Source organism: Nicotiana sylvestris, chromosome 5, assembly GCF_000393655.2.
Source record: "Nicotiana sylvestris chromosome 5, ASM39365v2, whole genome shotgun sequence".
NCBI classification, from domain to species: domain Eukaryota; kingdom Viridiplantae; phylum Streptophyta; class Magnoliopsida; order Solanales; family Solanaceae; genus Nicotiana; species Nicotiana sylvestris.
The window spans coordinates 19,988,226-20,002,969 of NC_091061.1; the positions used below are offsets into that span (position 1 = coordinate 19,988,226).

General features: G+C 37.4%; 1 protein-coding gene across 4 annotated transcripts; it reads right to left on the reverse strand.

The window, feature by feature from the left end:
* Positions 1 to 237: 237 nt before the first annotated feature.
* On the reverse strand, positions 238 to 14,462 carry LOC104234298 (putative late blight resistance protein homolog R1A-3). Of its 4 annotated transcripts, none has more exons than XM_070174286.1 (6): positions 14,392 to 14,462; positions 14,189 to 14,278; positions 13,967 to 14,070; positions 11,685 to 11,792; positions 876 to 4,625; positions 238 to 778 (listed from the first exon to the last, which is right to left on the reverse strand). In XM_070174286.1, exons 3-5 carry the CDS (start codon positions 14,024 to 14,026, stop codon positions 924 to 926), a joined length of 3,870 nt encoding a protein of 1,289 aa, XP_070030387.1. In that variant the 5' UTR covers positions 14,027 to 14,070; positions 14,189 to 14,278; positions 14,392 to 14,462; the 3' UTR covers positions 238 to 778; positions 876 to 923. The 4 variants fall into 4 exon arrangements, with proteins under 4 accessions (XP_070030387.1, XP_070030388.1, XP_009786137.1 ...); XM_070174287.1 differs by lacking the exon at positions 14,392 to 14,462 and adding an exon at positions 5,031 to 5,160 and having other exon boundaries at positions 11,685 to 11,782; positions 14,189 to 14,360; XM_009787835.2 differs by lacking the exons at positions 11,685 to 11,792; positions 14,392 to 14,462 and having other exon boundaries at positions 14,189 to 14,359.
* Between the last annotated feature and the right edge of the window lie 282 nt (positions 14,463 to 14,744).

A 14,744-nucleotide genomic window follows, 5' to 3' on the forward strand; every position in this document is an offset into this window, starting at 1 on the left:
TTGGTTTATGTCTCAGTCAAAAAGCTGATTTAACTACGTGTAACCATTCTTTATCATTGATAGGTTAAGAAACATCATCCTGTAGAAGGGTAAAACTACCCTTGTGGTCCAGCCCTTCCTCGGACCCTGCGCATAGCAGGAACTTAGTGCACCGGGCTTGCCTTTTAGGTTAATATGTCATTTGAAAAACATCAAACGTTTCAAAACTATATGGGAGAAAGCTACGATTTGAGATCATGTACTCTAAAGTGACTAAAGAGTCATTAATGGAAGAATCATAGTCAGAGTAAGAAGCTAAACAGATCAAGCTTGGAACATATACAATAATTGTTTTTTTAGGATAACTCTGCTGTCTATAAGCACCTTTACTCGCCAAAAAGAAAAAAACTTGAACAGAAGTTCAAATTGGAAAAGAAAGTGCTTAACCACAATGTGACCATGTGACTAGGAGGTTACGATAAAGTTGAAGGGGAGCTTTGGCGTAACTGGTAAAGATATTGTCATGTGACCAGGAGGTCACGGGTTCGAGCGGTGGAAACAGCCTCTTGCAGAAATGCAGGGTAAGGCTGCATACAATAGACCCTTGTGGTCCGGCCCTTCCTCGGACCCCGCGCATAGAGGGAGCTTAGTGCACTGGGCGGTCCTTTTTTAGTGCTTACCCACAATGGAATAAAAGAAGTGTAAAAGAAACAGCTGGAAGAAGGAATAAAAGTCTGAGGATCAGTCCATCATTTGAAGCCTCTACAGGTTGATGTTCTGGCCGACCTTTATATTCTCCCTGCAAAGATGATCATACGGGTTAAAGTAATTGGCAAAAAATATACTGAAATGGAACTTAATGTACGAAAGAAGTTAATAAATTTGAATTTACTCACAGATTTTCCCAGATAAGGACTTAAGATGATCCCATTTCGTACACGAACTCACTCGTCGAAGCACGTTACCTCAAGCTTGTCTTCTCCCATAGTTTCAGCAACACATTCCTTAATCTCATGAGCTGACTCTACAAGTTGACGGTTGCCCCACAGTGAGATAGACTTTAATGAAGCAATATCCGCAAAACTATCTGGGATCTCTATAAGTTCATCACATCTTTTTATATGTAATTCCTCGAGCACGGGAAATGATTCCTCTCCAACCTTCCATTCAGAAAAAGATACCCAGTCCAAACTCAGGAATTTGAGATTCTCGAAAGTGACTTCTTCTTCCATGTTCCATTCTTTCCCCTGGATGATTGCTTCTTCTAGAGTCAGCTTTTGAAGGTTGGGTAGTCTCCCAATTCTTGATAGTAAATCGGATGTCAGATTAAACCTCGTCAACACCAGTTTTTTCAAGCTGGAAGGGAAGTGAAAATCCCATTGATCTTGACGGAACGAAGCGCAATCAAAATATACACAAACTTCTTCAAGTTCTTTAAGGACATCCAATCTTGGTAATGAAATCTGCTCTGCTGAACATGGCCATGGTTCGTTGATGGTGAACATAAGGTTTCGGAGATTGGGAAACCTTTTGAAAATATCCTCTGTGTTTCCGGACGAGGAAAGCTTGAGCCCATATAATATTCTCAAATTCTTTAACTTTGAGTGCTCTTTTAACACTGCTGGTTCGTCAATATCCGAATCAAAGAGAGAACAATTGTCGATGCTCACATGACGTAGCTTTGCAAGACTCCAGATACTAGGTGATAGTACCATGTTTGTTCCCTGGTTATCCACCACCAGAGTTTCCAGATTCAAGAGATTTGAAAATGACGGAGGGAGAGCTTTTGCCTTCGTCTGAATCTTTAAGCACCTCAAATGAACAAGCATGCATATATCATTCAGCAAAGAATACGTCAATCTTATTTTGTGCAGCTCCAACCTTTTAAGAAGTCTCAAGTGTCTTAGGTGACAGTTGTAGGAAAGATAATTGAGTTTCCCATCAGAAACCTTCAAAGAGAGGAGGTGTTTAACATAAGGATTTTTCTTTTCTGGATTGAACAGGACTAAGTTTTCATTCGAAGGAAGGAGATGTCGGTCATAATGAATGGTCATTCCACGTGGCATCAGATCTGAAGAAGAATAAGACAGAGCACTTGAACTTATGAAGTCAAACAACTTTTCTTTTCTTGCTTTTTCCAAACAAAAATCATGCACAAGATCATGAATTCGGCAACTCGATGCCCTACCTCTCTCGTTGAAAACGATCACCAAGCTACTGGAAATTAACTCATCCACATAAATCTCCATTACTTCTTCCACACTCTTCATCTCAGTCTGTTCCACAAGCCCTTCTGCACTCCATAAATCCTTCAATTGAGAGATTTCAATTGATTCGTCCTTTGGACAGCTTGCAAGGTAAAGTAAGCATGGCTTCAAGTGATCTGATAAATGATCATAACTTAACTGTATAACCTTTTTCACTTCATTCTTAATGGATTTTAAATTATTTAGAACTTCAAGCCAGAAAGCCTTTTTCGTTTCGTTCTTTGCAATGACTCCAGCGATCAGATCAAGTACCAAAGGAAGCCCTTCACACTTTTGGGCTATTTCTTCACCAACATCCAGTAGTTCTTTCGGGCAACTTTTTTCTCCAAATACCTTTCTTTCTAATAACTCCCAACTTTCCCCTTGCGTGAGAAATCGAAGATAAAGAGGATCACTATGGCGTTTATCTTTCACAGCGACTTCTTGTATTCGACTTGTTAAAATAATTCTACTTCCTTTTTGAAATTCAGGAAAAGGTCTTGTTAGCTCATCCCATGTTCCAATATCCCATAAGTCATCCAAGACAATAAGGTACCTCTTTCCACACAGTTGTTTCCGTAGCTTATCAGCAACGTCATCATCTATGCCATCCTCATTGAATCTTTCTTTCAAACCAATAACTTGATTATAAATTTTCTGCAACAACTTTTTCTCATTACGTTCTTGGTCGACTGTGCACCAAGCGCGAACATCAAAATGATCAACAACAAACTTTTCATTATAGACTTTGTAAGCCAAAGTAGTTTTTCCAAGCCCTGGCATACCAACTATGGAAATGACATCTATCTCAGTTGGTCCCTTGGTGAGCTTACTAATTATCTCTTTCGTCTCCTTCTCAAAACCTACAATTATTTGACTGGTTGCTGATGACTTGCTAATTTCAGTTGGCTTTTTGGGAGAGTTGACAACAACGGGGCCCCTATTCTTGGGGATCTTCTGTTGTACCTCTTCTTTGATAAGCTTGATCTTTTCTATGGTTTTGGGAAGTAAGAAGATAAGTTTCAAAAGACCATGATCTCTAACAAGAACTGAATTAATGGAATGTTCTGCCTCATATGCCACATCTAGAACACAATTCCAGAGATCTCTATTCAATTTTTGCTCAACTTTTCCAAAGAAAGATCTTATGAATTCTAGGTCTTCTTTCACCATTTGAACTTCTTCTTTTATTAAAGCAGCAGAATGAGCATCTGACTTGAGCAAATCATTTAAGTTTCTAAGGAGAAGAGTTATGAAGATTGGTCCATCACTCTTGGGGAAGCAGAGTTGAGACGAGTCTTTAGGGGCTTTCAGGAAAACATGTTTGAGATCTTCCTTCAGTAGTTCAATACTTTCCAACAAGTCTAGACTGCCACAATTTGTTTCATTCATATTCTCTTCATTTCTTGAGATCTCTTCTAAGTTGCAAACAAGAATGGATACCTCCCTTGTAAGTGCTCCAACACGTGCCAAGAGATCGAACAATTTGTCATGATAAATAAAGTCCTTGGGCATATCTGTTAGAATAATCAATAGGAACTCTATCACGACATGAATGCTTCGAGCTGAAGTGCTAGCATTAAGAACAGTTACCATATGGACTTGTAGATGAATCAGATATTCTCTAAGAATGGCTGGAGAGGATTCTTGGAGCTGCTTAATGAAAAGACCAACTTCTGCTGACTTTGAAGCCTCCAAATTTGTAAAACATATGTGCATAACCTCCAGTTCAACAGGGATAATTTTCACAAGTAAATGAGCCAGCTTGAAATTGACTTGAGGGACATCAAGGTGATAAGACAAAAGGACAAAACAGAAGTGTCCTACTCTCTCAGCCATACGTTGAAACTGAGGTAAGACATATTCAACTATTTCATGCTTAACGCAACCATTTACTTTCAACCCATGGAAATCTCTTATATTGACACATACATTCTGAATTACCTTGTACTGAGTCATTAATGGTAAGATCAACTCAGCACAACACTTGGGTAGATCATGGAGATTCACGAGGAGCTTGTTCAAAATTTCCACCAACTGATCCTCAGTCATGGTGTCAGTTGATTTAGAATAATGATGTTGGGAATTAATACAACTTTTGATAGTTTCCAGGAGGCGAGGAACAATATGATCCTTTAATTTAACCAGCATGTCATCTCGACTCTGATGAAAACGTGACTGAACTAGATCATCAACCTGCTGTGCTTTGCTAGACATTCTATCATTAAAAACATCCAAGCTGAAATAAGAAAGCTGAAGAAATGTCGACATAATTGTCAGCTTCAATTTCAGTTTTTCAATTTGATCCATGTCAAGGGCTATTTGATCTTCTTCATTCTTTAACCTCTCAACGAAATCCAGAAGAATGGAAATGTCCTTGCGAAGTACATAAGATGCGACCTGCCAAAAGACCAAATGTAATATCAAATTTTCAGAGCCGCATATATATTTGACAAATATTACTCTGTAGTCTAGACAGGCAACTAGCATGGTTGTAGAGGGCTTGCTTCAAAATATGGTTTACTTTGTATATGACTTGAGTGTTTGACTAGGTGGTTCAACAACTAGCCAAAAAAGAAGAAGAGTATATCCATTTTATATTTGTGAAACTTTTGTATGATCGAGTTTCTATTTATCTTCTCATGCCATAATTTGGTTGGTTACTCCGTGAACTTTTTTTTTTGGATAAATTATTTACAAGTTATGCACTAAAAAGGGATGGATGATTTAGTAAATAATTTCTTAAACCATTTTTTGGGAGAAGAGACAGATAGAGGTAACTGTCAAACATATAAAAAAAACTACCTCTTGCAACGGTAAAGTTGTCTCCATGTGACCTATAGGTACGGGTTCGAGCCGTGGAAGCAACCATTAATGTTTGCATTAGGGTAGACTGTCTACATCACACCTTTGAGAAGCGGACCTTCGCCGGACCCTGCATAAACACGGGATGCTTTGTGCACCGGGCTACCCTTTACCTCTTTCATAGTTTAATGAGAATCAAGAAGCTTTATGATGTTTATAAAGGTTGTTTTTTTGCTTTAGCTATAAGCATGTGACATGTTTAGCATCAAATTTGTGGTTATTCGCAGAAATATTAGCCCTAATGTGGATGAGTAAGGCCATATATAAAAATTTCGTATACATGATAAACCAGTGAGATCTTAGTTTCTCAAGTATAGTAATCCTTCTAGGTTCATCAACTGAATGAGTTTCTTAGTTGGACATTTCCAGTCTAAACCTTGACGAAGTCAGTTGTGGCCTCCTTATTGTCGTCCGGGATAATCCCCCCTCATGAGCTAACTTTTAGAGTTGGGTTAGACCCAAAGTTCATTTCTAACATGGTATCAGATCCAGACTATCTATCCATGTTATTGTGTTGTACGCTGTTGAATGATAGAGGATTTCCAAGAAGATATTCTCCATATCAAGATTTGATCCTCTAAGATCTTTCCATATCAAATTTTGATTCTTTGTTTTATTTTATTTTGTATAATCCCAGATTTTATGGGATTTTGTTTCTAACCTCTTCTTGTATATAAAGCCATGTATATGACATTCAAAAATATGAATGAAATTATTCAAGTTTCTTATTCTTTCCAAAAGGTATCAGAGCCTTAGGCTTATTACTGACAAATTTTTTTCATTCATCCATCTTTTCATCACATTTGTCCTCTTTATTCCGCCCAAGGGTTGAAACCATTTGAAAACCATGTCCGAAGAGAGTACTATTGCGAATACTCCAGTCTCTGAAAATGTTTCTGCCACTGTAGAGCTATGTTTCAACTGGAGATTTACAAAATATTCAAGCCTCTTATCGGTTGAATGGGAAAAATTATCTAAAATGGTCTCAGCTTGTTCGTACTTTTCTAAAAGGTAAAGGGAAATTAGGACATCTCCTCGGTACAGGACCATTCAAAGAAGACCCCAAGTTTGATGCATGGGATGAACATGATTCAATGGTGATGTCATTGTTATGGAACTCTATGCTTCCAAAAATTAGTGATACTGTTATGTTTCTGAATACTGCCAAGGAAATTTGGGATGCAGTGAAGGAGACATACTCTAAAGTTCATGATGCTGCCAGTATCTATTAAATAAAAACAAAATTATCTGCAACAAAACAGGGAGCTCAATCTGTCAGTGAATATTCTAACCTTTTACACGGGTTATGGCAAGAGATGGATCACTATCAATGCATTCAAATGCGTTGCACAGACGATGCTGTAATTTTGAAAAGATTTATTGAAAAAAGAAAGGATTTATGATTTTCTTGCAGGGCTAAATGTAGAGTTTGATGTTGTACGAGTGCAAATTTTAGGGAAAGAAGATCTGCCACCATTGAATGAGACAATGGCCATTATACGGACAGAGGAAGGACAGAGGAGTGTTATGCTTGAAACTCAAATAAATGAAGGATCAGCTCTTATGACGAAAGGGACAAATAAAAAGGAATCTGGAGTTTCACAATTGGAGAGCACCATCAAGCCCGCAAGTTCATTCAAACCGATTGTCAACAGGGACAATCTTTACTGCACTTACTGCAAAAAGTATCGGCACACGAGAGAGATGTTGGAAACTCAATGGTAAAACGTCCAACAAAAAATAATTTTGATGGAACGCAAGCACACATTGCTAGTAGCCCTCAGGTTGATAAAAAAAGTCCATTAGTCCCAGAATTCAACAAAGAAGATATTGAGAAATTGAAGACATTGCTGGAATCTCTGGAGATATCATTTTGGGCAGGTAGTTGTTCAATGGCCTTTGCAGGTATTTCTTCCACTTTTGTTGCTAATGTTAGAGACAAATTTTCTCCAATGTGGGTGGTTGATTCCGGGGCAACTGATCATATGACTTGTTCCTCCCATCTCTTTATATCATATTCACCTTGCCCTAGCTATAAAAAAATAACTATAGTCGATGGTTCAGTTATTACTGTAGTTGGCCAAGGAGACATACAACTGGGAAAGTCTTTGATACTTAAGAATGTACTTCATGTCTCAAAGTTATTTGCAAATCTCATTTCTGTTCACAAAGTCACCAAAGATTCCAAATGCAAAGTAACCTTTTTCTCTTCATATTGTGCATTTCAAAAACAGGACACGAAGGAGATGATTGGGCGTGCTAGTGAGAAAGGTGGTCTTTATTTTCTGGATTTTCACAATGGTGGAGATACAATTAAGAATTCCTTATCTAGTTCATATGTCCAATAAAGAGAGAGTTTGGCTCTATCATCGTCGCTTAGGTCCTTCTTTTTATGTAATCAAGCTAATGTTTCCATTGTTATTCAAAAATTTGGTTGTTGAGTCTTTTCATTGTGAAGATTGTGAAATCGCAAAACATAAACGTGTTTCCTTTCCAATAAGCAACAAAAGATGTCAGACTCCATTTTCTCTTATTCATAGTGATGTATGGGGACCCTCTTCCATTCCTAATATTTCCGGTGCTAGATGGTTTGTGTCATTCAATGATGATTTTACAAGAGTAACATGGATCTATTTGGTAAAGCAAAAATCAGATGTCAGCCACGTTCTTCCTATCTTTTTTAATCTGGTTAAAACCCAATTTGATGTGACAGTTAAAAGATTCCGTTCTGATAATGCCAAGGACTACTTCAATCAAAACCTCTCTGTTTTCTTCAAAAAAGAGGGAATTATTCACGAATCTTCATGTGTCAATACTCCTCAACAAAATGGGATAGCGGAGAGAAGAAATGGTTTGTTACTTGACATTACTAGATCACTATTGTTTCACAAAAGGGTTCCAAATCAGTACTGGGGGGAAGCTGTCCTAATTGCTGCATATCTTAGTAGTAGAATACCATCAAGAATTCTGAATTTTAAGAGCTCACTTGATACTCTTAGGAGTTTCTTCCCGAATTTCGAAAATTCCAATAAATTGATTCCTAGAATCTTTGGGAGTATTGCCTATGTTCACATTCATTCTCAGAATAGAGGCAAATTAGATCCACGTGCTCTTAAGTGTGTTTTCATTGGATATTCTCCTACTCAAAAAGGATATAAGTGTTACCAACCATCAACCAAGAAGTTTTTTGTTTCAGCTGATGTCACATTTGATGAAAGTGAGTCATTTTTTAAAAATTCTTACATTCAGGGGAGTCATGGGATGGAAAAGGATCTCTAGACTTATCACTACTTGATTTGTCTATTCCTAGCCATGACAAATCCTTATCTATGTCCTTGCCTGAGTCACCATCTCTTAACTCATCTGAGTCTCTAAATCCTATTGAACCTATTGAGTTTTCTAATCTTGATATAGATAAAGGAATTCAAGAAAGTAACCCACCATTGCAGGTTTATTCCAGAAGAAAGAGGCTAACTGATCAAACTACTCAACCACAATTATCTCCTCATGTTCCTGCTCCTAATACCCATCTTGAACGTGTTGAACCATCAGAAACACCAAACCAAACTGATCATGAAGATCATAACCAACAAAATGATCTTGACCTTCCCATTGCACTTAGAAAAGGAACCAGAACCTGCACACAACACCCTTTGTGCCTTTCCTTGACATATCAAAACCTATCCCCAAGCCATAAAGCTTTTCTCAGTAACCTCCACACAATTCATGTTCCAAAAAATTTGCCTGAAGCATTAGGTAACAAAGAGTGGGAAGAAGCTATGAAGGTGGAAATGGAAGTATTGCAGAAGAATAAAACTTGGGAAATGGTGGAATTACCAAAAGGGAAAAGGTCGGTAGGGTGTAGATGGGTGTTTACCGTGAAATACAAGTCCGATGGGTCTATAGAAAGATTTAAAGCACGTTTGGTAGCAAAGGGTTACACACAGACCTATGGAATTGATTATTTGGAGACTTTTGCCCCAGTGGAAAAAATGAATATAGTAAGGATCTTATTGTCATTGGCTGCGATTTTTAATTGGAACCTACAGCAATTTGATGTTAAAAATGCTTTTCTACATGGAGATTTAGATGAGGAGATCTATATGGAGGTACCACCTGGTTTAGAAAGCAAGAAGGGAATGGTATGTAGACTGAAGAAAGCACTCTATGGACTAAAGCAATCACCTCGTGCATGGTTTGGAAGATTTACAAAGGTTATGATCAAGCTAGGCTATCGGCAGAGTCAAGGAGACCACACTTTGTTCATAAGGCACTCAAAAACAGGAAAGGTAGCTGCTCTACTAGTCTATGTAGATGATATCATAGTAACAGGTGATGATTCAGAGGAGATATACAATTTGAAGAATTGTTCACTCAAGGAATTTGATATCAAAGATCTTGAAAAATTAAAGTATTTTTTGGGAATTGAAGTAGCATATTCTAAACAAGGAATCTTTATTTCCCAACAAAAATATGTGCTTGATTTGTTGAAAGAAACAGGAAAATTAGGGTGTAAACCAGTGGCCACACCAATTGAATATAATCATGGGTTGTGTAATTCTCCAGAAGATTCTGTGGTAGATAAAGGCTCGTATCAAAGGCTTGTAGGGAAATTGATCTACTTGTCCCATACAAGGCCAGACATTGCTTTTGTTGTAAGTGTCGTTAGCCAATTTATGCATGACCCTAGAGAAATGCATCTCCAAGCGACGAACAGAATTGTACAATATCTTAAAGGAAGCCCCGGAAAAGGAATGCTATTCAGAAGAGGAGGAGACATGGTTTTAGAGGCTTATACTGATGCGGATTATGCTGGTTCATTAGTGGATCGAAGATCAACTTCTGGATACTGTACCTTTTTAGGAGGAAATCTTGTGACTTGGAGAAGTAAAAAACAGAATGTGGTGGCCATATCAAGTGTAGAATCCGAGTTCAGATCTATGGCGATGGGAGTTTGTGAGTTGTTATGGTTAAAGATAATCCTTGATGATTTGAAGATAAGATGGGAAGGACCTATGAGACTATATTGTGACAATAAATCAGCAAGAAGTATAGCTCATAATCATGTACAACATGATCGCACTAAGCATATTGAGGTATATAGACACTTCATTAAGGAGAAATTAGATAGTGGACTCATTTGTAGACCATTTGTATCTACAAAAGATTAGTTGGCCGATGTTTTAACAAAAGGACTGCCAAACAATGTGTTTCAAGACCTGATAAGCAAGCTAGGAATGGAAGATATCCATTCACCAGCTTGAGGGGGAGTGTTGAACCATAGAGGATTTTCAAGAAAATATTCTCCATATCAAGATTTGATCCTCTACGATTTGTCCATATCAAGTTTTGATTCTCTAAGATCTTTCCATATCAAATTTTGATTCTTTGTTTTATTTTATTTTGTATAATCCCAGATTTTATGGGATTTTGTTTCTAACCTCTTCTTGTATATAAAGCCATGTATATGACATTCAAAAATATGAATGAAATTATTCAAGTTTCTTACTCTTTCCACTTCAATTGTCCAGTCCTAGCATGCGAGGGAGTGTTAAGTCCCACATTAGTATCCGTGAAAATAGCACGGGCTAGCCAGTTTTCGGACTGGTCATTGAAAAATAGCCAGCATTTGCAAAGTCGTTGAAAAATAGCCATTATTTTGCTGCAACACGGAAAGTTCCAGCATAATATACCGGAGATTGGTGCACCTGTGTATGAACTTCCAGCATATTATGCTGGAACTCCAATACACAGAAAGTTCCAACATAATATACTGGAGATTGGAGCACCTGTCTATGAACATCCAGCATATTATGTTGTAAGTTCAGTATATTATACTGGAACTCCAGTATATTATGTAAGAATATTTTCAGGATTTTGAACAGTGTTTTCGTTCAGATTTATCTTTACATGAAAAATGGCTAAATTTCGATTACTTTTGAAATTGTGGCTATTTTTCAATTACCATTTGTAACTCTGGCTATTTTTGAATTTCACCCTTAGTATCCCGAATGGGTGTTAATCTCCTTATATGGTCTTGGCAGTATTCCCATCATGAGCTAGCTTTTGGAATTAAATTAGACCCAATATCCATTTCTTCACACTTAAAAATTAAAGCAAGAATTATATCCTGAAAGGAAGAGATCATTTATGTAGGAACAAAGTTTCATTTTGATTAGGTTTTGTAAATTGTAATCTAAGAGAGGGAAAAAAAGAAGATAAAAGGGAATAAGGAAAGTGGTGACGTAAATCCCCCTTTACTTCTTTTATCTTTATCCTACATGCATTTGATGCTTATGATTTGCTAAACTGTTGGTTTGGACTGGTTAAAAACTGTGTTGGAGGTGTCGAGATGTAGAGCGGAAACTTGGAAATGCATGGAAGGTAGTTGGGATGGTGTGAACGGTTGAAGCAATGGGTTAATTGTTTCCATAACGTTGTTTGCTTGCCAGGTCCGGTGACAACAAGCTTAACCGCGATCACAGGACCTTGGCCGCGATGCGGCCAAGCATGATTGTCTGGAGCAGTGTTTCGAGTCCAAAATGATAAGGTCGATCACAAGAGGAGTCGAGCGTAGATTAGAATAACACGGACCTTGATTGCAACACATGCACTGCAATTGTGATTGACATTCACTCTTTGGCTCCAGACATAGCTAATAGTGTCATCTATTCCAAATATGCTTATCAGATCTGAAATGAACTTAACAAACGATATGGTCAGTCAAATTAGGCATGAATTTGTCAAGTTCAGAAAGGAACTCAGGATACTATCTGAAAGATCCTGCGATATTGAAATTTTTTAATTTATTGTTAAAAGTAAGTATATAGATATCAACAACAAGAGTGTGCTGGCAAGAAATTACAATAGGGGCTACATTATGAAATGTGTGATGAGCCAAGTACTAGTTATTACGCAGAACCAACTCGGAATCACCTCAAATTTTGCACAGAAATTCCAAATGACATTACGAACTTATTTCAACTTCCGGAACAATATCCGAACCCGATAACATCGAAGTCAACTCTCGGTCAAACCTATGAACCTTCCAAACCTTCAAATTACCCACTTTCGACAAATAGAGCCGAAACATTCTAGGAACATCCAAATTCAAATCCGAACATATGCCCAAGTCCAAAATCACCATACGAACCTATGAGAATCATCAAAACACTCATCCGAGGTCGTTTGCTCACAAGTCAAACGTTGGCCAACTATTCCAACTTAAAGCTTCCAAATCGAGAATCATCTCTAAACAATGATTCTTGTTGCAGCTGTGATTGTCAATGTGGTGGAAAGGTAAAAATGATTAAGGACAAGGAAACTCTGAAACTTAATCAGTTCTTAATTCGCCTTAATGACTCTTATAGTCGTACCATAAGAAACATAACTATGATGAAACCTACACCTAACATCAATCAAACTTGTTCTCTCCTACTTCAAGATGAAAAATCTGAATCCAGACTCTTTCACACCTTATTCCTGAATCAGGTTCTTTCTCTGTTGGTTCCTCATCAGAAGGGCAGACATATCCTCCCAAAACAAATTTCTCTGGTTTTAAAGAAGTCTAATAACTACTGCAAGAAACCAGGCCATACTATTGATAAATGCAATAGATTCCATGGTTTGAGAATGATTCCTTAGGGTCGTTTGGTACGCAGGATAAGGTGGGATAAGATATGAGATTAAATTATACTGTGTTTGATTGGCGGTATAAATTTATCCCGGGATCCCTTAGTGTTTAAATTTTTTCACAAAGTTGGTAAATTAATTGAGATATGGTGGGATGAACAAGTCATGGATAGTAAATGTACTCAACACTTCGTAAAATGTTAAATTTAAACAAGTGTTACTTGACTATCCGTTTTTGGATCCAACACTGGTATCTCTTCCTAATTAGTAGACAAGTCTAATCGGAATACTTTATCATGTGCTCAAGTGCTCAAATATGCCTTTGTTTGAGTGTCTAAATGAAATATATACGAGCAAATTCAAGGGGATGTTAATGTATTCTGCCTTCCCTGGAGGAATATATGGATAATCGTTCAAGTTAGTACTCCCTCTGTTCCAATTTAGATGACACACTTTCCTTATTAGTCCGTTCCAAAAAAATGATACATTTTTACACTTTCCTTATTAGTCCATTCCATGACGGTTCAATTTTAGTAAGAATTATCTATTTAAAAACTTAGTGAACTCCTTTACGATTTCCTATTTTCGAATGTGTTTGCTTGCTGCTACTCTACTCGATTTTCCATCCCTCTTGTCATTTCCGCTAACTTTTATGAGTCACCGTCTATTGATTAATTATGACACCGCTTCTAAGAAATTCTGTGTACGTCACTACCTGACGTTTTGCAAGAGATTATTTCCACTGCTCGAACCTGTGAGCTCCTGGTCACATAGAGGCAACTTTACCAGTTACGTCAAGGCTCCCACTATGGGCGGGGTCCGGAGAAGAGCGGGACCATAAGGGTCTATTGTACGTGGTCTTACACTACATTTTTGCAAGAAGTTGTTTCCACTAGTCGAACCTGTGAGCTCCTGGTCACATAGAGGCAACTTTACCAGTTACGTCAAGGCTCCCACTATGGGCGGGATCCGGGGAAGAGCGGGACCATAAGGGTCACATAGTTGCAATAAGTTGTTTCCACTAGTCCAATCAGTGACCTCTTGGGTCACATGACAATAACTTTACCAATTACGCCAAAGCTCCTGCTATGTGCCAAGTCCGGGGATGGGTTTGTTTCTACAAGAGGTTGTTTCCACAGCTCGAATCCGTGACCTCTTGATCACGTATCAAGAGCTTTACTAGTTACCCAAGGCTCCGCTTCTTAATATTTAGTTTTAATACGTATAAATATTGTATGACATACCGATGAGTTGTTTGCTTCCCCTTTCTCTGTTTCTCCTTCATTTTGTTTTCCTCTTTCCATGTATGCAATTCTCACTAGTGAAGCCAAAGTTCAAGTTTTCAAGTCTGATGTATAAAAAGTACACAAACCTTTATTAGGAGAAGTAGAAAAACAAGAACACAAGAAACTGAAGGAAGAAGGATATAGCAGGAAACAATTTACTGCAGATATAGCCAGATTTACCTTTTGACCACTTAAAGTTGAGCAAATCGGCCAAAGGTTGTTGCTATTAGAACCTCTTATTTGAGAAAAAATAAGTGAAGACAGTAAGTGCTGGGATTCAGAAAGAAAGATATGTGAGAGAGAAGTAGACAAATTGGAAGGCTACCAATTAGAAAGAAGAATCAAATAAAGATACATTGATAATTGCAAGATTAAAATAGTACAATTTATTGACTTCTGAAGTCTTTTTTTAATACCCATTATCATCTCCCCTTGTCTTGAGATTCTATTTTTTTTACATCAAAACTTGTCTCGCGATTTGTCTAAGCTTTTAACAGAAAATCATTTTAACTATTTCAATTGTTATATACTTGTTTTATTCATTATATAAAAAAAAATAAGAGAAAATTTCACATAACAACAACTGGGCTCCCTATTTTTCAATTTTATAGCTCATATTTTAATTTACAACCAACTAGCTCAAAAATAACAAGCTAATACTCAATATTTAACTCTAATAGATTTTCGAAATTACTTGTTCATTATACTAAAAAATAAAGATAATTTTTTTTTCGAG